The sequence below is a fragment of the Balaenoptera physalus genome (genome assembly GCF_965194825.1).
Source record: "Balaenoptera physalus genome assembly, chromosome: 3".
In the NCBI taxonomy this organism is placed as follows: Eukaryota; Metazoa; Chordata; class Mammalia; order Artiodactyla; family Balaenopteridae; genus Balaenoptera; species Balaenoptera physalus.
In genome coordinates, this window is record NC_138890.1 from 177,367,203 (window position 1) to 177,390,432 (window position 23,230).

Here is a 23,230-nt window from a genome sequence, read left to right on the forward strand (position 1 = left end):
GTGCGCCCCCATGGGAGGGAGGAGGGGGGGAGCAGTGCGCCCCCATGGGAGGGAGGAGGGGGGGGAGCAGTGCGCCCACCACACCCCAGCGGGCTGGCTCATCACCAGGAAGAGACCCTCACAGCGGGAAGCCCGCATTTCCCAGCAGAAGTCCAGACTCTTTACTGAGCAGCAGTTTCAGAAGTGTGTACACAGCGCAGAGGCGAGGGGGAGCTTCTCCAGAGACAAGGCCGCCCCCAGGCATGCAGCTGACGCCTGGGGGGGCGCCCCGCCGGCTACTTGAGGAGCTTGGCCACGTTCAGGCTGGGAACCGCGATATCCCTGAAGATGGGCACGTAGTCTGGACTCGCCTGGGCCGGGCCCTGCTCCAGCGTCTCAATGATGGTCTGCTTCATGTCCCGGCTGGCGTCCCCCCGCACGGCCAGCAGCGCGCCGATGTGGTCGTCCCTGGGCGGGGAGGGGGCGTCAGGGTGCAGCCGCGGCCACCCAGCCTCCGAAGCAGACTCAAGCCCCCCAGCCCCCGACCGGGCGGCAGGGTTCCCGGAGGTTCACAAAGGCTGGCAGGGAGCCGGCACCGGGGAGCCCCTTCCCTTCCCCCACACGCAGGAGGGGCCCGGCTCCGTTCCTCGGCTCCACCTCGACACGGCACAGGATCAGCCTCCAGCAACCAGTCTGCTCGGCCACCTTCCCATCGGCGCCCCGAGCGCCAAGTGTGGCCTGGTGACACCCGGGAACCGTGACCCGCGCTGGGGCCGGCAGGCACCGCTGTCCTCTCTGAAACCCACTCTGCCTGCATCGCCGTCCGCACGGCGTCTGGGGTCCTCGCGGGAGCCCGGACCCGCCACACTCACCCGGGAGGCTCCCACCTAATGCCCGGGGCCCTCCCTCTCCCCAGCAACCTCAGGAATGACCCTGCTGCTACCTGATGTCTGGGTATTTGCTGACCAGAGTCGAGACCTCCAGGTAGAGCAGAGAAGGGTCCGTGAGCTTAATGACTTCGGCAACAGCGACGATGGTGTCACAGTGCCCGTCCATCTCCTCACCAAACCCCTGCAGGACAGAGCACAGGGGCTGAGCGGGCCGCTCACCGGGGCCTCCGCCATGCCCTGTGCGGCAGAGGCCCCAAGCCGGCAAACCCCTCCGGACTCACTCCCGGTGGCGAGCGGCCCCTCTCTGAGGGGCAGGGGCAGCGAGCGCTGGGGCTAGAGCTGCCGCCGCCCCCCAGCCCCAAGGCCATGCAGGTCTACACACAGACCGGCTCACGGAAGGAGACCAGCAGTGGGGCGCTCGGCTCCCGACGCGACTGGCCCCAGGGACCTGGCCCGGCCAGGCGCACTCACGGACGCCAGCTTGCAGAAGAGAAAGCGCAGCTGCTCAGCCTCACGCCCCATCCGCTCGGCGCCCTCCTTGCGCTCCTCGGCGCTCCGGAACGAGATGCGCTTCTGCAGGACGGCCCGCAGGTACTCCTGCACCACGCGCCGGTGCGCCTCGGCGATCATCCGCTACGGGGCACACGGAGAACGGGGTCAGCCTGGCACGCGGGCCCCAAGGCGAGCCCAGGTCCACCGTGCACGGGCCAGCGCGCTCCTCCCCCTTTCTCATCGATACAAATTTTAGAGTCAACAAAGGAAGCACACCGGAGCCTTTATTACAAATTCTATTTTAGAAAATTGTAGCAGGTTCACCGTGTTTCACGTCTGGGACACGGGCAGACGCAAAAGCCGGTACTGCCTGGACACCTCGGATGTTCATGTCCATTCCAGAAAGCCCCGAGAATGAAGCGCGCCGCGGGGACGCCCACCTGCAGCCCCGCCAGGCGCGTCGTGCTGGGCGCGGACCCGCTGCACAGCAGCGTCCCGTCGGGGGCTAAGGGGCAGGTGCCAGCGCGGCGCCCGCTTCACTGAGACCCATCCGGTGGCTCACGGGCCCCCCCGGGGGATCCGGGTCTATTTTCCTCGCCCTGCCCATCCTGCATGCGTCTCTCAGCTTCTCAGCCCAGCAGTGTGGGGGGTGGGTTCAGTGGGAGGACTGGGGACCCTGGGCCAGGCCCCTGCTCTGCCCCTCACAGGCTGAAGGGCTCCACACACATCACACCTCGTGCACAGAAGGCTAGTCAACGACCAGTCTCTGGAGATGGTGTGACGAGCTTCCGGGAAAAGAGGAGCCCCGCGTCCACACGTGTGGGGAAGTTTTGGAGAAGGCCATGGTTTTCTCGGGAGCCCACCCTCAGGTAGAGGGACACCTGACAGTCACCCAAGAACACGCGAGCACGACTCCGCTGACCCAAGGCGCAGCCTCAGAGACCCAACAACGACATCAGGAGCTCTGTGTACCAGGGAGGCCGGGCAGCGAGGGGCACCCCAGGGGCCCCAAACAAGACGAAGCGAGACGACACCGGCAGCTGCAGGGACCCAGGCGGAGGCCAGGCTCTTGGCAGAGCAAGTGAGACTGCGGGCTCCCGGCCGCTCCAGGAGGCGAGCCACCTGGACCAGGAGTGGCTGAGACACAAGCCCCGAGGACTTCACACACCCGCTATTAGATCAAAGGACAGAATGCTGAGAAACATAAAAGGTGGAACCAAAAACTGTACAAGCAACAAGAAATTCCAAATTGAACAGAGCTGGTCCCCCCGACCTCTAACCACCAGAGGCTCCTGACAGCTGTGAAGCGACCAACCAGGTGGATTTAAAACACCTGGGTCTCCCTGCAAGCATCACCTTTAATGGCAGGGTTAGGAGAATGTAAACTTACGAATGAGACAGAGGTGCCCCCGTGCTGGGGGGTCCCAGCCAGGGCAGCGAGACAAAGAGAAGACATGAAGGTACAAGAACCAGAAATGAAATGACACACTGACGCTGCTCACCAATGAGACAAGTGTCTACAGGGATGCCCGGAGGACCCGGAGACACGTCCTGAAGTGTCTGCACCCGAGCTCTGTGTGTCAAACCACTCACGCTTCCATAAACCAGAAACAGAAAGGCTGATTTTAAAGTAACAACAGCAAAAACTACCCAAGGCCCTGAGAATTCCCCCGCAGAAAGCTGCCTGAGCCCCAGATGGCAACTGGGGCATTTCACAGGGCCTGGAGGGGACCCCGACGGCCGGGGACCCTGGAGTCTCCCGTGGGCCCTGTGCTGAGAGCCGCCTGCTGGCCCCCGAGCGTGGACGTGAAGAGGGAACTGCCGTTCCTCTCCAGCCTCTCATCAGAGCCATGGCCACAGCCCCACCCGCCCTTTGAGGGGTCCCTGCTGAGGAAGTCCCCACCACCCACGGGGTTCTGGGTCTGCGGCCGTGTCAGCGTGGCCTTGGACAGCAAGGTGCATGCCCCATCACCTCCACCTCTGCCACCTTCAGAGCCTTCAACGTCTCCGACCTGCTTGGGTTCACAAAACCACCCGTGAACTTCCACCCAAGAACTGATGACACCAAATTCTACACAAGATGCCAGGGGACTCAGGCCACATGTGTGCCCCACACTCTTACCTTTCTATATGGCTTTTTAATTTTGGCAAAATCATTAAAATAGTCTTCCACGGTGACACAGATGATGTCTACAGCGTTTGATCCTAACAGCCACTTCTTTGTCATCAGCTCACTGAGATGGTGCTGAAAGCACAGACCACAGAGAACACCCCCATGACAGCCTGTCCTCGGGAGAGAGGCGCTTGGAGCCACCTTCCTACGCCCGCCTGCGGTTCTGATCACAAGAGCGAGGTTCACGCAGACACTCTGCAAACGTGCGCTTTGACCGTAAAGACTTCTACAGACGCCAAGGGCGGGTCTGTGCGTACACATCTCACCTGAACTGACTACACCTGTTTATCGTGTGGATGCTCTGTAATTTGTGTACCCAGTTCTGATGAACATTTAAAATGTCTCATTTTGCAATTATAAAGAATGCTGCACTGAATCTGTGTATTTTTGCAGGTGAAATTCCTAAAACTAAAAGTTATTAGTCAGAAAGTATGCAAACTACAACCTTGACTATTGCCCTCCAAACCTTGTGCCAACTGCCTTCCCATAACTGTACCGATCCCCAGTTCTACAGAGAATCCAGGAGTCTCATGCCCTCAGCATCACGTGGTAGCCATGCTCTTAACCCTTACCGTCCTGGTAAGCAACAGAAATATTCAGTTTTCATTTGTTTTTCTTTGAAGAGCAGTTAAGACCGGGCACTCTGTTTCTTACTCAGGACACGTGACTCCTTTTTCTGTGAAATAGTTATTCATGTTCTTTGCCTATTTCTCTATTATGCTGTCTTTTTAAATACACTTTGTTTTCTAAACCATTTCTGAGAAAATTACAGATGTCATGAAATGATACCACCCATCACCCCAGGAGCTCCTTCCCTGCAGGACCCAAGATGATCATGATTCTGTATTTTAAATACATTCTGGTTTCTGCCAGTTCTATATGATGCTGAGCCATTTTTATACCTTCTGAAATAAACTTACTTGCTCATCACACACCGCGCCTTGGATGTGATCTGAATGCACTTTGTTTATGGCTGTGCTCTGTGCCTCTGATCAAACCCGAGCCCGGCTGTGTGATGGGCGTGAAGGCCTGCTCGTGCCCTCAAGCAAGAATCTGCTAATGACTGTAACCAGTCTCCTCTCCAATACCAGCTTCTACCCTGTAACCTGTTGAGTGCTCTGGTCTCTAACACTTCCCGGAAGGGTCTCTCCTCGACGCCACACCAGGGGACCTGGCCCGCGGCGCCCACCTCCAGGTCCAGGAAGACTTCCTCAAGCAGGCTGCTGCAGCCCTCCTCGGCGATGGCGTCCAGAAGCCCATCCATGCTCGGCTGGCTCAGAGACACGCCTTCTTCCGTGTCATGTTGCAAATACTTTCTTTTTAAACTGACTATGGATTCTCTGCGAGGAGACGGAGGAGGAGACAGAGGGGCCTGGTGAGGCGGCCCCAGGGCCCCCCCCCAGCCCCGCGGCCCCAGGGCCCCCCGCTCACTTGAGGGTCTGGCAGTTGTTGATGAGGGCGATCATGTACTGCACGTAGCAGTGCGGGTGCTGCCGCTTCCGCAGATGCTCCTCCCTGTACAGCTGCACCTCCTCCTTGTACCTGGGGGACACGCGGCCACGTCAGGGCAGCCTCCCGGCACGGCGCCAACACGCGGCCCCACAATCACATTCTGCATCGCTAGCATCTGGCCAGACGAGTCTTCAAAAATAAAGGATTCTGGGGGGGGTGACCTAGGCTAATAGAAGTTGATCAACTAAAAAAGAGCATTAAAAATTAATTTCGTTATCAGGTTTCGAAATATGGCTCAGTGTTCTGATTTTACAAATATTCTGAAACATTTGTAATTGGGAAGGTATTATTTCATCTGACACGATTCACCTAGAAACTCATACAATAGTGTTCAGAACACAATCAAATGTTAAGATAAAATGTCCTTTTCTGAGACTTTCCCTGAAAAAATCAAACTAAGAATAAATTAGACTCTTTAACATGTCAAGAAAACAACTGAGATGGCTACATACTTCATTTTTGAATTTATCACGGAGATTCTCAAACATATATGGGAGTACAAGAAAAGCACAACACACTGTATAAATTTGTATGCGTTTTCAATAGATGTTAAGGAAGGAGCAAACTGAAAACGGGCAGTTAAAGGGAAGTAATCAAGCATTTATTCCACCCTTCTGTCCAATGCATGATTCAGGTAAGCACACAGCTGAGGCTGCTGAGGAAAACATCTACTTTACAGAACGATCCCCATGGGATGACTAACTCAGGCCATGACCCACGGGTGGACAGCTGACGGGGTTCCCAGTAGGGGTCTGGCCGTCGGCACCCGAGCCACAGGAGCAGAAGCGTGGAGCACACAGCCCGTGCCAGGTTACGGGCAAACAGGAAGGAAGCACGGAGGAGCCCCACGGCCTTCAGAGCCAGCCTGTGGTGCGTGGGCAGATGGCAGCGTGAAGCCAGGCTGGAGGGCACGGGACAGGAGGGTCTGTGCGTCTCCACGAGCCAGCGGCTGAGCGAGAGGGGCTGCCCTCCAGCGCCACACCGTGCAGGCCTTCTGCCGACCTGGTCTGAACACACAGCTATAACCAGGTGGGTCTGAGACCAGTGGGAAAACCCAAACCCAAACTTGGTGTCAGGCGGCCCCACGGAACGCTCTTGACAGTTCCGTGTGGTTGACGGCACTGCAGTTAGGGTAGGGAATGCAGGGGATGAAATGCCACAACGTCTGGGGTTTGCTGTAAAGCACAGCTGACCCTTGAACAACGTGGGTTTGAAGTGTGCAGGTTCACTCACACGTGAATTTTTTCAGTCAGCACGCACTGCAGCGCCGCACGAGCCGAGGCTGGCTCATCTGTGGATGCGTGACCACGGCAGGAGGGCCGACCGCAAGCTTACATGTGGGTGTTCAGCCGCACCAGGGGGTCGGCCCCTCCAACCCCCATGTTGTTCAAGGGTCAAGCGTACTTCAGCAGAGCGAGGGGGAGAGGAGCCAGATGAGGCAAGGGGTGGCTTTAAAGGGCAGCTTTTGAACCTGGATGGTGGGCTAAACAGGTTTTTAGGCCATTCTTTCTACTTCCGTATACGTTTGAAAATCTCCTTTGTGTACAACGTGGGGGGGAGCATCCCTGTGGAGGGCACCCCGGGAAATGGGACAACAGGAAGGCTGACTGAAGGAGGTCCCCAGCTCCAAGGCTGCAGTAGCACCAGCCCACTGCTGAGAACCCCACACCATCACACCCGGGACCCCGGGGGAATGCAACCCATTCAAAAGGCAGATAACAAGAAAGGGCCTGAGTCCTGACTGACAGGAAAAGGTGACTACAGTGAATCCAGGCTTGAATTATTTTTTAATACTAGCCAGATTAGGATCAACACAGTTTTGCTCTCCATTAAAAAAACAAACAAAAAAAACCACTTTCTAAATTAGCACACTGGCGAGAATACATACCTACTTAAAAAAGAATTCATTTGCTGAAGACACAAAACGAGTACCTTTGTTTTCAAATCTTCACTTATCTGAGCAGCGACTTGAAGGTTCTGTTCGAACATCTAAAAATCGGAGAACTTATGAATTCTGATATAAACTCAGGAGCGTGCAGATTTCCCATTATATAAACCCCCCACCTGTTAACTGGTAGTCAGGACAGTCCAAATTCAGAGGAAAAAATGAAGCCAGGTGAAAAGTAACAAAGTTACTCAAACAAACACACAAAACTTTCTTACCAGGTAAAAAAAACCCCAGGGAATCATTTCCTAATTACCTGCAAACAGGCTGGTCTCCACAGGGGGACACGTATGTTCTCACGGGGAGACGGGGAGACGAGGGGTCCAGGGAGGTCGGGTGTGGCTGGGGTCACACGGGTACCAGGGGCTGGGCTGTGGTTTGTGATGTGGGTTTCTTAAGCACTAGGAGGATGGATACACACTGGAGCTGGGGGCGCCGGACATGGGAAGGTGGAGAAGGGCCAGAAGGCAGAGCTCACCCCATGTGCTCACGGGATGTCAGTTTCCAAAATAAAGGAAAGGGTGAAGCCCAACATGTCACGGACTAATGGGATCACGCAGAGCCCAGCTGGAGCCCACGCTCCGCGTCGGCAGAAGGAGACCACTCTAGCACGGCTCGGCCCTCCTACCGTCAGCAGTGTTCCTCAAAGGAAGGGGACTGGACAGGCCAGAGAAGGAGAGCCGACGAACTGTAAGAACGCACGATGACCTAGAAACCTGGAAGACTCCTCCCAGAGCACCTCGGATCAGACTCGACTGTGTCGCATGTACATGGCCATTACATCAGGAAATAAGCAAACTCAAAGGTGAGCATCAGACACACATAACATATAATTAGCTTCTGGTTTGAGACCAAAAACCACTAGGAGAACAAAAAACATGAGGTTTTGCGACCGTGGGCAAAACTACTTGGCAAGTCTGACCCTCGGCTCCTCAGCTCCAGAGAGAAGCAGGTTCTCTCCGCCGTCAGCACACAAGCGTGCACACCTGTGAAGCCCGAGGCCCGGTACCTGGAAGACGATGGCGGGCAGTGTCGTCTGGTAGTAGCCGTCCTGGTCGGCCTCAGGTTCAGTCTCTTTCACCCAGTCCTTCTTGTCTGTTTCTAAGGCTTTCCGCAGCCAGGCAATGATGTTCGACTAAGCAGGAGGGAAGAACAGAACCAGCCTTGGAGTCAACGGGCCGCTCTTCAGCGGAGCAGCTGCAGAAGCAAACACCGCCCCCTGGGGGTCCCAGTCCCCACACAAGAGGACAAGCCACCTCCACGGGCGGGACCCCGCCAGCCTCCCTCGACTTAAACTTCTGGACGACGGTCATGCTGGAGGACGGGCCAGGTCAGTCAGGACAGGGAAGCACGAGACCTACATGCCTCTGGCAGGCCATTCACGGAGACCAGACCCCACGGCTGCTGCCCCAGCCGCCCCTGCTTCCCAGCACAGCCTCGGCGCCTCCGTCAGAGGCTGCCTGGTGGCAGGCTCCCCGCGTCCCAGGAGCAGACCTGACCGCCTCATCGCACCCTGGGACCCCTGAGGGCACTGGGCGGTATCCCCCCGCCGCCTGCCGCCCTCCCACTCCCGGGCTCGGCGCTGTGAGGCGGGCAGGCGCCACGGCACAGCCAGGACGTCTCCAGACCCAACTTCTCAGAAAGAGCCGTGCGTCCTCGGGAAGCCCGACGGCTAGATGGGTCCCGGCTGCAGCCCGACGCGGCCCACCTGGGACCACATCCCTCCACTCACAGTCAGAGTTGACATGTAGGTGTCAAGCAGCTCGGAGACCACGTTTGGAGAAAGCAGAGGCTCCAGGACCCCGACGTCCACCTCTGGGGCCAGCTCCGCGTTCCCCATCATCTCTGCACTGCGGGCACAGCCAGGAAGGGGAAAGAGGAACCCCTCAGGTAGGTGCTGCTACCCCCCGTCCCAGGGGCCTGCAGGGCAAGGTCTGTCTGCTCCACCCACAGTGCCCCCTGAGGAAGACCAGGGCCTTGCAGGTAGGCGGTCAGAGCTGAGCTGAGCTGGAGAACAACAGACAAGCACTGAATTTGGAAACGCAGGGCACAGGCGCTAACGCCGCTGGTCCAGCAGGAGGACAAGGACCAGAGCGGAGTACACCTGACGCCTGCGACCAAACGCGCGTCAGCAAGGGCAGCGTCCGTGCCTTCAGCCTATGGCGCTGAAGGAGGGAGGGGTGTGAACCAAGCTTCAGAAAACAGTTTTCATAAACAACAGACAAAAGCTAGGTGTGCGGCTGGCTGCCTACACGCCCAAGGCTGATTGCTCAGGTGACTCCCCAAGCGCGGATTCACAATGACAATCCCGAGTATCGACAGCCTGCCCACCACTCCTGAGACATCCAAGGTCTTCCTGAGTGAAAGAGCACTTCAGGAGATTCTGCAAAAATTAACAGACCATCTACAGCTTAGATTATTTCTGCCCCAAGAACCTTAACTCCGCATGAAAACGTTTCTAGTGTGAAAGCAGTCCAACTTTTCCCGTAAGAAACTCCAATACGACAGGACGTGGTGAGCAACAAGAAGCTGTCGGGAATCGCCAAGGGCAGAAAGATGCTTACAACGTGGTGAGCGAGAAACAGAACCACGGCCTAAAACCACGCAGGTCACGCAAATGCACAAGTCCGGCGGCTGGAGCGCGGCGAGGGCCCAGACCCCCGATGCAAGTCCTGCTCCCCACCCGAGGGCCGTGCGACCCTGGGCGTGGTCCTCCCTGCGCCTCAGGACGAAGGCGATGGTGAGCGGTCTTCCTCGAGGGTGACCCGACGACAGGATCAGGTGATGGCAATGGAGGGCGGCACACAGGAGGCGCCGAGGCCCAAGCCCAGCACAGGAAAGCAGAGAGAGCACCAGCCACAGTGAACACGATGTTTTCTTTCTCTTTATATCTTTCCGTGTTGAAATGTACATATTCTCTACTACAAGCAGCTACCAAAAAACAAACAAACACAGACCAAAAAAATCCCAAAACCTTACTGCTAAAACGGGAAGTTTAATTAATTTCTACACACTAGCGACAAGACAGGCTAGAATAAAACGTGCTTTCCTCTCGCTAGCTAGTCCTAAAAGAATTTCACAATACCCCACCCCTGGCTCGTTTTTCAAACCCTACCTCAAAGTAATGCCTGCACCAAGTGCCTCACAGCCCTTTTATGAAGTGACAAAACCTCAAGGCTGAAGTGCCAAAGGGTAGCTGACTTTCCTCTCATGCTGGTATGCTGGTGAGAAGAAACCAGACTCGGGTGGTCAGAAGCCAGCAGGAGCGAGCTGGTGTCTCCTCAGCAGCACGTGACTCTGTGCAGGTCTCAGGACCTCCTGGGTCCACGTGTCCTCACCTGTCCAACAGGTGACACCACCCGCTCTCAGTGTCACCGTGAGAAGGCGGGTCAGGAGTGCAGGGAACGCAATGCCGAACTGCTCACTACGGACTGAAGAGCCAGAGCGCAGGCACCACCCAAATGCAAGAGCGTCCACACGACCACGGGCCGGGCCCGACCTCGGGTCACAGATGGACCAAAAGGAGACGCGTCAGCCAGAAGGCAGCGCCCGTGGGTGCTGAGCACCCGCCCTGAGCAAGAGGACGCAGCAGACGTTTAGAAACTGTCAGGATGCTTCACCCCCAGTGTCTATGAAACAGGAAACGCCAGGCATACAGGTGGAGTTACCTGGTGTAAGTGTTTAAGACCCACGTCAGCAGGCTCACGATCTCGTTCGCTTCCAGGTCCTCTGATGCGAGCTCCTGCATCCGTGTGCTCAGAGCCTGGTGGTACACGTTCAGGAGGCTCCTGAAAATCTGGTAACGGGGGGGAAAACACTGCACCATCAGGTTCCTGGCGACGATGAGGTCGTCCAGGACGCACTTCCTTATGATCTCCAGGTGGCGGACGAGCCACATCCTGTCAGACTCCCTGGTGTCCGCCTGTGTGCCCTCAATCCTGGTGGTCACGGTTCTCTCCAGGATGGCAAACATCTTCTCCTTCCAGTTCTTGGGCCTTCCAGGAGGAATAAAGCCAGTTTGCTTTTTTCGGTCAAGTATGCGCCTGTCAATTTTTTCCTCCCTCTCGATGATCCTGACAACTGAGACCAGCAAGGTGGGGTCACGGCGCACGGTGACCAGGGACCTCTGCAGCACCACCCACAGCTGCTTGGCCAGCTCGTCGGACAGCCCCTGCGTGCTCCCGAAGTAGCTGTGGATGAGGGTCATGTCACGCGCGTTCCCGCTGTCCATGCGGTACTGCTCGTACATCAGCCCGTCCCGGGAACACTCCAGGTCCATCAGCTTCCGGTGGGCCTGCAGCAGCTCCCCTTGCTCTATGAGGTCCTGGGTCTCCCTCACGATCTCAGGCACTGCGGGGAAAGGCACAGATGGCACCGTGAAAAACCACACAGAGGGCCATGCAGGACTCCGGGCAGATGGGGACAAGGGTGACCAGCAATCTGTCTCCCACTTGGACAACCGCTGCACTGACAGACTCCATCTGAGTACCCAATTTGGAACTCTGGAGTCCACTGAAGGCACACAACTTCCAGGGAAAGGTGTGAAAGTAAGTTGTGGTTAATACTGGTGCATTTCAGCTCTCAGCACCAGTAGAAAAGTAGCAATTGACTGCAAATGACCAGGAGAGGCACAGGCTCAGAAAGACCTGAGAAGACCTTGAGTTTACATCTCAGCCTGATCCTCAGCACAGACACAGCCTGCAACAGTCAAAACAACAGAAACAATAAACAAAATCAGCATACCCTGGCAAAGAGGAAAATCTGATTTCCAGAGTTACATGTTATTAGATTCTCATGTCCAACGTTCAACAACATCACAAGGCATACGAAGATGTAGGAGAGAACAGAGATTCAAGGAAAAAATAAACCAACAGAAACCATCCCCGAGAAGGACTAGATGGTGGACTAGACAAAGACTCTAAAGTAAACTCTTAAACGCGCTCAAAGAACTAAAAGAAAACGTGGAGCAAAGAACAGTAACTGAATGAAAAATTTACTTCAGATTTTCAAAGCAGGTTTGATCAAGCAGAAGAAAGAATCAGCAAACTTGAAGACAGGACAAAGGAAATTATCAAGCATGAGGATAAGAGGAAAAACAGACTAGAGAAGAGTGAACAGAGCCTAAGGGGTTTGCGGGTGCACATTGTGGGAGTCCAAGAAAAAGAAAGAAAGATGGGCAGAGCAACTACAGGCATGCTGTGTTTTACCGTGCTTCGCTTTACTGTGCTTCACAGACACTGCATTTTTTACAAACCGAAGGTCTGTGGCAACCCTGCATCAAGCAAGTCTATCAGCACCATTTTTCCAACATCATTTGCTCACTTCGTGCCTCTGTGTCACGGCTGGTTATTCTTTCAATATTTCAAACTTGTCACTATGTTTATCAGTGTTATGGTGATCCGCGATCAGTGATCTCTGATGTTACTATTGTAATTGTTTTGGGCCACCAAGAATCGTGCCTGTATAAGATGGCAAACGTAACTGACAAACGTGGTGTGTGTTCTCACTGCTCCCCCTGCTCTCTCCCTCTCCTCAGGCCTCCCTATTCCGAGACACAAGAATACTGAAATTAGGCCAATTAATAACCCTACAATGGCTTCTAAGTGGTCAAGTGAAAGGAAGAGTCGCACATCTCTCACTTTAAGTCAAAAGCTAGAAATGATTAAGCTGAGTGAGGAAGGCCTATTGAAAGCCGAGATAAGCTGAAAGCTGGGCCTCTTGTGCCAAACAGTTAGCCAAGTTCTGAAGGCAAAGGAAAGTTCTGGAAGGAAATTAAAAGTGCTACTTCAGTGAACACAAAAATGGTAAGAAAGCAATACAGCCTTATTGCTGATATGGAAAGTCTGAGTGTTCTGGAGAGAAGGTCAAACCAGCCACAACATTCCCTTAAGCCAAAGCCTAACCAGAGCAAAGCCCTAACTCTTTAATTCTGTGAAGGCTGAGGGAGGTGAGGAAGCTGCAGAAGGAAAGTTTGAAGCTGGCAGAGGCTGGTTCATGAGGTTGAAGGAACGAAGCCGTCTCTATAACACAGAAGCACAAGATGAAGCAGCAAGTGCTGGTGTAGGAGCTGCAGCAAGTTCTCCAGAAGATCTAGCTAAGATAATTCATGAAGGCGGCTGCACGAAACAACAGATTTTCAATGCAGACAAAACAGCCTTCTATTGAAAGACGATGCCATGTAGGACTTTCATAGCTGGAGAGGAGAAGTCGGTGCCCGTCTTCAAAGCTTCAGAGGACAGGCTGACTCTCTTGTTAGGGGCTAACGTAGGTGGTGACCCTAAGGTGAAACCAATCTTCATTTATCATTCCAAAAATCCTAGGGCCCTGAAGAATTATATTACATCTATTCCACTTGTGCTCTATAAATGGAACAGCAAAGCCTGGATGCCAGCACATCTCTTTACAACATCGTTTACTGAATATTTCAAGCCCACTGTTGAGCCCTACTGCTCAGAAAAAAAGATTTCTTTCAAAACATTACTGCTCATTGATAATGCACGTGGCCACTCAAGAGCTCTGATGGAGACGTGCACCAAGATCCTTGTTGTTTTCATGCCTGCTAACACAACATCTATTCTGCAGCCCACGGATAGAGGAATAACATCGACTTGCAAATCTTATTATTTAAGAAATACATTTCGTAAGGCTACAGCTGCCATAGATAGTGATTCCCCTCATAGATCAGGGCAGAGTCAACTGAAAACCTTCTGGAAAGGATTTACCGTTCTGGATGCCATTAAGAACACTCGTGATTCATGAGAAGAGGTCAAAATACCAACATTAACGGGTTTGGAAGAAGTTGATTCCAACCCTCGCGGATGACTCTGAGGGGTTAACGACTTCAGTGGAGGAAGCAATGGCAGATGTGGTGGAAACAGCAAGAGGACCAGAATTAGAAGTGGAGCCTGAAGATGTGACTGAACTGCCGTGATCTCATGATAAAACCTTAACACATGCAGAGTTGCTTCCTATGGATGAACAAAGAAAGTTCTTAAGATAGAAACTACTCCTGAAGTTTGAAGATGCTGTGAAAATTGCTGAAATAACAAAGGATTTAGAATATTACATACACTTAGTTGACAAAGCAGCAGCAGGGTTTAAGAGGACAGACTCCAATTTTAGAAGAAGTTCTCCTGTGGTAAAATGCTATCAAACAACATTGCTGCTACAGAGAAATCATTCCTGAAAGGAAGAGTCAGTCAACACAGCCAACGTCACTGCTGTCTTGTTTTAAGAAACGGCCGCAGCCACTCCAGCCTTCAGCAACCACTGCCCTGATCAGTCAGCAGCCATCAACATTAAGGCAAGAACCTCCACCAGCAGAAAGCTTATCACTCGCTGAAAGTTTGGATGACGGTTAGCATTTTTCAGCAATAAAGTATTTTTTATTTTAGGTATGTACATTGTTTTTTTAAGACATACTGGTATTGCACACTTAATAAACTACAGCACAATGTAAACATAACTTATATTCACTGGGAAACCAAAAAATTCCCGTGACTCGCTTTGCTGAGATAATTTGCTTTACTGAGGCAGTCTAAAAACGAACCTGCGTTATCTCCAAGGTGTGCCTGTATTTTAAATAGTGGTCAAAAACTTACTAAATTTGATGAAAGACATAAATATAAACATTCAAGAACTCAACAAACTCCAAACAGAAAAAACTCAAAGAGACCCAACACCGAGACACATTATAATCAAACCATGGAAAGCCAAACAGAGAGAGCGAGATCGTGAAAGTTGCAAGGGAGAAGCAGCTGATCACATACAAGGGGTCCTCAGTGGGATGTCAGCAGATTTCTCTTCAGAGACTTTGGAGGACAAAAAGCAGCCTGCTGGTAATATTCAAAGTGCTAAAAGGAAAAAAAACTGTAACTCAAGAATCCTATATCTGGTAAAACTGTCCCCCAAAAGTGAAGGAGAAATTAAGACATTCCCAAACAAAAGCTGAAGGAGTCTGTGACCACTAGACCTACACTGTGAGAAATGCTAAAGAAGTCCTGCAGGTGAAATGACACCAGACAGCAACTTGAAGCTCTGGGAAGAAATGAAGGTCTCAGTAAAGGTAAATACATGGGCAACTGTAAAGCCAGTATTATTGTAACTTTGCTTTGTAACTCTTTTTGTTCTACATAATTCAAGAGACCGGTACATTTAGAGAAAAAAAAAATATTAGTCCAAAGCTAGTACTAATAAAAAGCTAGAATTGCTGTAACTCTGGTTTATAATTCCACATTTTACTTTCTACATAATTTGAAAGACTAATGCATTTCTTTAAAAAAAGCAACTAGTCTATGTTTTTGGATACACAATGTATAAAGATGTAGTTCTGTGACATCAATAACTGAAAGGAGATGGGAACAGTGTTGTATAGGAGCAGAGTTTCTGTATATTATTGAAGTTACGCTGGTATAAATTCAAATTAGTGTTGTAACTTTAGGATGTTAAATGTAATCCCCATGGGAACAAAAAACGATAATAGCTATAGAATATACAAAAAAAAACGATTGAGAAAGGAATTAAAACACTTCACTACAAAAACAAAATCAACTAAAGACTATAATGCAGAAAATGACAAAATAAGGGCATACAGAAAACAGTTGGGAAATGACAGAATTAAGTCCCTCCTTACCAGTAATTACTTCAAATGTAAGTAGATTAAACTCTCCAATCAAAAGACAGAGACTGGCAGAATGGATAAAAACACATGATCCAACTTTACGCTGCCTTCAAAAGACTCACTTGAGATCCAACGACACAAATAGATTCAAAGTGAAAGGATGGGAAAAGTTACTCCATGCAAACAGTAACCAAAAGAGAGCAGGGGTGGCCGTCCTAACATCAGACAAAACAGACTCAAAGTCAAAAAAGGTTATAAGAGACAAAGAAGGAATTTTATATTAATAAGACGTTCAACCCAGTAAGAAGATACAATTATAAACATTTACACACCTAATGACCATCAAAATATATGAAACAAAAATTGGCATAACTGGAAAAACAGACGGTTCTACAATAATGGCTGGAGACTTCAATACGCCGCTCACAATAATGAACACAACAACCAGACAGAAGATCAGTAGGGAAACGGGACTTGAACCTCACGACAAACTAACTAGATCTAACAGACGTATACAGAACACTTCACCCAACACAACAGCACACACAGTCAGTCCTCTCAAGTGCACATGGGACATTTTCTAGGGCAGACCATACCCTTAGGCATGAATTAAATTAAATCATTAGGCATGGATTCATTTAAACCATGAATTAAATCTCAACAGATTTTAAAAGATAAATATCATACAAAATATCTTCTCTGACTACAAATGGATAAAGTTAGAAATCTGTAATTGACAAAACTTTCACAAATTTGTGGAAATTAAGCAGCACACTCTTAATCAATGGGCCAAAGAAGAAATTACAAGGGAAATTAGAAAATACTTAGAGATGAATGAAAATGAAAACACAACATACCAGAACTTACAGAATGCAAGCAAAGCAGTGCTAAGGGCGAAGTACAGCTATAAACACTTCAGTTAAAAAAGAAGAACGATTTCAAATCAACAACCTAACTTTACAACTTAAGGAACTAGAAAATGAACAAACTAAACCCTCAACTACAATGAAAAAGAATATGATAAAGAATATACCTACATATATGTGTATATATATGTGTATAACTAAACCACTCTGCTGTATACCAGACACTAACATAAGTCAACTGTACTAATTTTTTTTTTTAAGTTCTTAAAAAAAAAAAAAAAAAAGCTAAACCCAAAGCTACCAAAAGGAAGGAAATAATAAATATTAGAGCAGGGATAAACAGAGAATCGAAAAACAAAACAGAAAATCAGCAAAACCAAAGGTAGTTCTTTGAAAAGATTAGCAATTGACAAATCTTACCTAGATGAACTAAGAAAATAAGGAGACTCCAAAACTAAAATCAGAAATAAAAGTGAGGACATCACTACCAATTCTACAGAAATAAAAAGGATTATAAGAGTACTATGAACAACTGTACACCAGCAAACTGGATAACCCAGATGAAGTGCAGATTCCTAGAAACACAAAACCTAAACCACAAAGAAACAGAAAATCTGAATAGACCTACACCTAGTAAGGGACTTGGGAGGGCGCATGGGGAGCTATCATTTAATGGCTGCAGATTTTTTTTCCTTTCAGTTTTATTGAGATAGAATTGACATAGAGCACTATAAAGTTTCAATTTTGCAAGGTGAAAAGAGTTCTAGAGATGAATAGTGATGGTTTCACAATGATATGAAAGTACTTCATACTACAGAACTGTGCAATTAAAAATGGTCAAGATGGGGGCTTCCCTGGTGGCGCAGTGGTTGAGAATCTGCCTGCCAATGCAGGGGACGCGGGTTCGAGCCCTGGTCTGGGAAGATCCCACATGCCGCGGAGCAACTCGGCCCGTGAGCCACAATTACTGAGCCTGCGCGTCTGGAGACTGTGCTCCGCAACAAGAGAGGCCGCAATAGTGAGAGGCCCGCGCACCGCGATGAAGGGTGGCCCCACTTGCCGCAACTAGGGAAAGCCCTCGCACAGAAACGAAGACCCAACACAGCCATACATACATACATACATACATACATACATACATAAATAAAAAGAATGTAAGCAGACAAGAATAGCATTAAAAAAAAATAAAAAATAAAAAACAGAGGTAAAACCTAAGAGTCATACAGAGTTAACTTAAAAAAAAAAAGGTCAAGATGGTAAATTTTACATTATGCATATTTTATAATTTTAAAAAATTTTTATTTTATAATTTTTAATGGTCAAGATGGTAAATTTTACATTATGCATACTTTATAATTTTAATTTAAAATTTTTTAAATTTTATAATTTTTCTCCTGTGGAGAAAAAACAGGCTGTGTGCACAACACTACTGAATTACAGGCGATGAGAAGAGTCTGAAGGGAGCCAAACAAGCACAGCATCTTCCCAACAGAAACACACTCCTAACAAAAACCACACCTACATCACAGCCTCATTGTTCATCAAAGGAAGAAAATTATTTTCAACCTCTGTGGATGAACTGGTAACTTTTTGGTCATGTGGATCCAAATGTGGTCATGTAGATGAAAAGGTAACTTTTTGGTTATTTGGCATTAGCTTTACAAGACTGGAGAAAATGTCAGTCAACAGGAAATTATTAAGAGAGAAATGAACTAAGAAGGCTGGTTGAATGTCACGACGGAGATTCTGGCAGGGAGACGGGACCAATTCCAGGTCGTCAACAGTCACCTAGAGGAGCTGTCGGCAGTGCCGTGTCAGTCATGGGGGGACGGAGCAGGGCCTCGGAGCACGGCCCGAAGTATCAGGTCCCGGGAAGCAGAGCACGCACAGAGGGGCGGGGTCAAGTACTCAATAATGCTGCCATCAGACACGTAGGAGGAGGCCAGCGGAACAGGGCCAGGAGCAAGGCCACCCATGCTGCGGGTTTACACGTGGTGGGCGGAGGGGAAGAACTGCACCAGATTACACTCAGGGGTCGAGCAGAGTTCGGAGGAAGTGCAGATAGAACTCGCTGAGACCAGAGACCAGACACCAGATAAAGGCAGGGAAGGGGTCAGACCACCCCAAGGCTTCCGGCTGGGATGCTGATGACCCCGACAGCGGCAAGGGGACGAGGGGAGGGACGAGCTCTAGGGGGTGGAGCACGAGGGGGCGTGCCGGACACAACGGGGCACCCTGCGCTGGTGACGGCTGACGCTGAGCCCAAACGGGCCGGGCCGGGGAGCACTCTTCCTCCCGCCGGCGCGGTACCGGGACACGGTTCTGAAAGGGCCCCGCCCACGCCCACACCTTCCCCACCAGCCCCGAGGACCCCCGCGGCCCGGCTCCCACGGGGACTGAGACCCCAGGGTGTGCCCTATCCGCCCCTGCCCCGCCCCCACGCACGCTCTTCCTGTCTGGGAACCGCGCCCTGTCGTCCGGTTCGCAGGGCTGCTCCGCCCGCAGACCGCGAGCCGCTGCGGCGGGCGGCGCACCTTCATCCTCCGGCGCCTGGCCGGTCCCGCTGGGCCACACGGCAGCCGAGGGAACGGCGCTCAGGCAGCGCTTGCTCAGTTACACGTTCCTGTGCCTGTCCTGACAATTTCAGAACCACAAACGTCCTACTAGCCTTTATTTACTCAACTGACCATCCGCCCGTGTTCAAAATACGAACCTAACTGTGCAGGCGGGAATCACACCTCTGAGCAGGGCGCCGACAGCTGCAACTGCCCTGCAGCAGCCGCGGGGCGAGGAGACACACACGAGAGTGGTGGGCGCGCGCGGCCCGGCTACCTGAGAAGATGTTCTTGAGGTTCTCCACGGCGGCGGCGAGCTGGCTGTGCCGCACGACGGCGTCCTTCACGTCCCTGAGGCTCTCGATGGTGTTGATGCTCTGCCTCCAGTCCTTGCTGACGTCGGCCAGGGACCGCTGGATGTCCTGGACGTCGCTCAGCGCGGTGTGGAGCTGGCTGAGGCCCGTGCGCACCCCGTCCAGCTGCGACTGGATCGCGGCCTGGGGAAGACGCGGGGTGGGTGAGCAGAGCCGGGACGGCCACGAGCGAGCGGACCTTCCCAGGAGGCTCAGAGTGTAGACAAGAGGCGTTTCAATAGCAGAGAACAGCCAATGCCCACAGACAAGACAATGAAACGCAACAAGGGTTCCACTGATTCATAAGGTAACTGTTCCTTTTTTCCACTGCTGCCTTAGAACAAAACGTTTCTATAGCTCTGTCGAGAAAACCTCACAACACCCCTCCTCCAGCTCCCTGACCTGAAAACGCGAGGCTCCACCGTGGGAGTGCCCCGAGCCCCAGGGCCGCCCCTAAGCGGTGCCCTTAGAAGGACTCTCCACACCACCTCTCAGGCACCCCTCGGCTTCCTGACGGGCCCTCACTAGATGGAGACACGGTCAGGAATTGCTCATCAGCTTGAGCGGAGAGGGCTTTCCTGCCATTCGGCCAGAGCCAGACTGCGCTCCAGGACGGCCGGCCCCACGACGCAGAGCTGGTACACCTGAGATTCAGACTCACTCTGAGAGCGCGTGGCGATGCCCGCCAGTGAGCTGCACAGTCAGAACGGAGAGGGCATGAAGGAGCAGCAGCAGGTGGGTGGGAAAGGAAGGGACCAGGGAGCACAGTGGTGGCCAGGGATCCCTTTCACCCACGAAACACTAAGTAGCGCTGAGAAATAATCGACGATTCCAGGAAACCACAACAACTGTTAGCTAATCCCACAAGTTCCTAGAACAGATGAAAATTCTAAATAAGGGCTGCCCTGGTGGCGCAGTGGTTAACAATCCGCCTGCCAATGCAGGGGATAGGGGTTTGAGCCCTGGTCCGGGTAGATCCCACATGCTGCGGAGCAACTAAGCCCGGGCGCCACACTACTGAAGCCCCCGTGCCTAGAGCCCGTGCTCCGTAATAAGAGAAGCCACCGCAATGAGAAGCCCACGCACCGCAAGGAAGAGTAGACCTCGCTCGCCGCAACTAGAGAAAGCCTGCGTGCAGCAACAAAGACCCAACACAGCCAAAGATAAATTTAAAATAAAATAAAATTCTGAATAAAAACGTAGCAGGTCTAAACTATTTTTTTTTCCTTTTTTTTTTTTTTTTGGCTGCATTGGGTCTTCGTTGCTGCATGTGGGCTTTCTTCTAGTTGCGGTGAGCGGGGGCTACTCTTCGTTGCGGTGCATGGGCTTCTCATTGCGGTGTCTTCTCTTGTGGAGCACAGGCTCTAGGCGCATGGGCTTCAGTAGTTGTGGCTCGCGGGCTCTAGAGCGCAGGTTCAGTAGTTGTGGCGCACGGGCTTAGTTGCTCTGCGGCACGTGGGATCTTCCCGGACTGGGGATCGAACCCGTGTCCCCTGCATTGACAGGCAGATTCTTAACCAGTGTGCCACCAGGGAAGCCCTAAACTATTTTTTAAATTGACATGAAACTGTTTCAAATTAGTCCAACAGGTCTTTGGCTGCTTCGCTGGTGCAAATGAATGACCCTCATCCTGTCTCAACAAACCTGCACTTACCTGACGCTAATGTTTTCGACTGGAGAGGTGACCTCACTACCATGTCAGCATGAGAAGTAACCTTCCTCAAACGCGCTCTCGAGTCCTCAAGACCGTTGTGCTGTCAGTCAACTACAGCAGGCCTCGGTCTCGACGTTTTTATAACTACACCAAGTGTGCGTAATTTTAATAAAACCCCCTCCCTCCGTGTGAATTAAGTTGAAAGCCAATCCAAATCATAAAAGATCGATTTTCTTTCTTGCCTCACTCTCACACACTCTAATAAATGTGTTGAGCTCCCCTCCTTCCTGCCCCAGGGCCAGCAGCATGCCTGGTACGCAGTCAGCCTACTACAGCATGTGCAAGAATGAGCCAAACAAAATGCTCTCTGGATACACTCTGTAGAAGAGCTTTTAATAAAGAAGAGAAGCTGTTACTCTTCTAGTGTTTTTTAAAAAGTTAAATGGACATTTCTGGGTGCTCAAAAAGGTTGTTCCTTTGGTGTTTTCAACATTCCCCCAGTCTTGTCAATCTACTGATTGGCAGTATATTGTTGGAAGGAACGTGCTAAGTCAAGGTAACATTCAAGGCTGCCCTCTTCCACATCATCACAAAGTCCAGGTGTTAAGCAGGAGCCTGAAACTTGAGATAAAAGCCTCTGTCCCGTCTGGGAGGGAAGCAGGTGCCCGTGGACACTCTGGCCTCATACCTTCAGTCTGGCCTCCACAGAGGCCTTCTTCCGGGCCTCTCTTCGGCGATACTGCTCCACTTTCTCCAGCTGGTCCGGGCGCTGAAGCATCCCAGCAACCCTCTGGACCGCTGTCGCAACAGCCTCCCGGTCCGTCTCCTTCATGGCTACGAAGCTGGCAGAATCTCTGCGCCTGTCATGCTAGAGGCATCCTGTGTCCACAGGCAGAGAGGGAACAGGAGGGGGAATATGTGTTAGGGAGGTAGAAATGTTAGCAACAAAACTTACCCCCCTCCACCAACAGTGCTGTTCACAGCGGGGCTCTAATGAGAGCATTCGAGATCATTAACCCAGGAAACCTGAAAGAAAGTTGAACTAGGATTATGAACTCCTCGATAAGCAATACAAACCTTCAGAACACAGTTCTACCTTTAGGCGGAGCAGGGGCGATTACAGGTATAAGATATTAACATACAGACGATGCCTCTATGTGGGCCCCAGACTACTCATCGCATCAGATGTCAGTCTCCAGGGCACTTCTCTCCCCCAGACAGGGCCAATTTCTCATTTCCAGAGCCCTCACACCACCCCTTTACACACGGGGGGCGGGGGCCGCGCCAGGACACCTCGTGAACACGTGGAGGCAGAGGGACAGCACCTTACCCTCCCTAGCTGAGGTTCCAGCACCCGTCCTGCCATTCCCCTCAAAAATCACTGTCTGCAGTACCCCAAATTCCATTTCCTGCTGTTTAACAGCCCTAGTCAACAAAGGTGAGAGGGCAGAAGGCACTCTGCTCAGGTGCGGTGCACAGGGCACAGGTGCTCGGACACCAAGCACACCTGCCTTCAGCGCCAGCTCCACCAACACCCCAGCCACGGAGCTACGGACACCTGGTGAGCGTCTGGCAGAGGAGGACTGACTTCAGCTACTAGCCGCCCGTCTCCATGCGTGTTTTCTGTGCACAATTCTCAAAGACATTTCTCACCCCTCCCCACACACTTTCAGAGCACCACCCAAGTCCGCGCAGACCCCCGAGGGCCCTGCACACGAGTGCCTTTCGTGCCCGCCCACGGAGCGGGGCTGCGGCGCCATCCCTCCTCGCCCCCTTTCCTGATCACAGGCCCGCGCACACGGCCGGACACCCCGGGGCGGCCGCGCGTCTCCCCGCCCGCCACCCGCGCGCGCAGCTCTGCACCTGCTTCCTCCCTCCTCGCGCGGCGCGTCGTCGGCCCCTCCGCGGACGCGAGCCTCGCGGCTCGACTCGGCCGCCCCCGGGACCCCACTGCCACCCGCACCGCCTCCCGGCCGCGCCCGCACCCGCCGGAGCCCGGAGAAGGGACAGCGGGCGGCGACCGCCACCACCGACCTGGCACCACCCTCCCGCAGCAGTCTCACCGTGCGCGCCGCCGCCGCCCGGAAGTGAGCGGCCGGCAGGCACTTCCGCTTCCGGCCTCGCCACTGGAAGGGTGGGGTCTGGGCGGTCCCGACGCTGCGTGCCCGGCGCGCGCGGTGAGTGACCTGGA

The 23,230-nt window shown here is 52.1% G+C and overlaps 1 protein-coding gene across 5 annotated transcripts; it reads right to left on the reverse strand.

The window, feature by feature from the left end:
- Positions 1-137: 137 nt before the first annotated feature.
- On the reverse strand, positions 138-23,213 carry EXOC3 (exocyst complex component 3). Of its 5 annotated transcripts, none has more exons than XM_082455260.1 (13): positions 23,103-23,213; positions 21,728-21,918; positions 19,310-19,529; positions 10,660-11,341; positions 8,724-8,841; positions 8,001-8,126; positions 6,935-7,035; positions 4,966-5,076; positions 4,724-4,874; positions 3,484-3,606; positions 1,341-1,502; positions 923-1,050; positions 138-447 (listed from the first exon to the last, which is right to left on the reverse strand). In XM_082455260.1, exons 2-13 carry the CDS (start codon positions 21,869-21,871, stop codon positions 276-278), a joined length of 2,238 nt encoding a protein of 745 aa, XP_082311386.1. In that variant the 5' UTR covers positions 21,872-21,918; positions 23,103-23,213; the 3' UTR covers positions 138-275. The 5 variants fall into 5 exon arrangements, with proteins under 5 accessions (XP_082311386.1, XP_082311384.1, XP_082311385.1 ...); XM_082455258.1 differs by having other exon boundaries at positions 23,074-23,154; XM_082455259.1 differs by lacking the exon at positions 23,103-23,213 and adding an exon at positions 22,903-23,062.
- Between the last annotated feature and the right edge of the window lie 17 nt (positions 23,214-23,230).

Excerpts from the sequence above, each read along its gene's own strand:
- EXOC3 (XM_082455260.1), bottom strand. The coding sequence starts at position 21,871 with ATGAAGGAGACGGACCGGGAGGCTGTTGCGACAGCGGTCCAGAGGGTT. Across the intron at positions 8,127-8,723 it reads CCTACATGTCAACTCTGACT|TCGAACATCATTGCCTGGCT; the intron begins GTGAGTGGAGGG and ends CCTCCTGCTTAG. Across the intron at positions 448-922 it reads AGCAAATACCCAGACATCAG|GGACGACCACATCGGCGCGC; the intron begins GTAGCAGCAGGG and ends CTCCCCGCCCAG.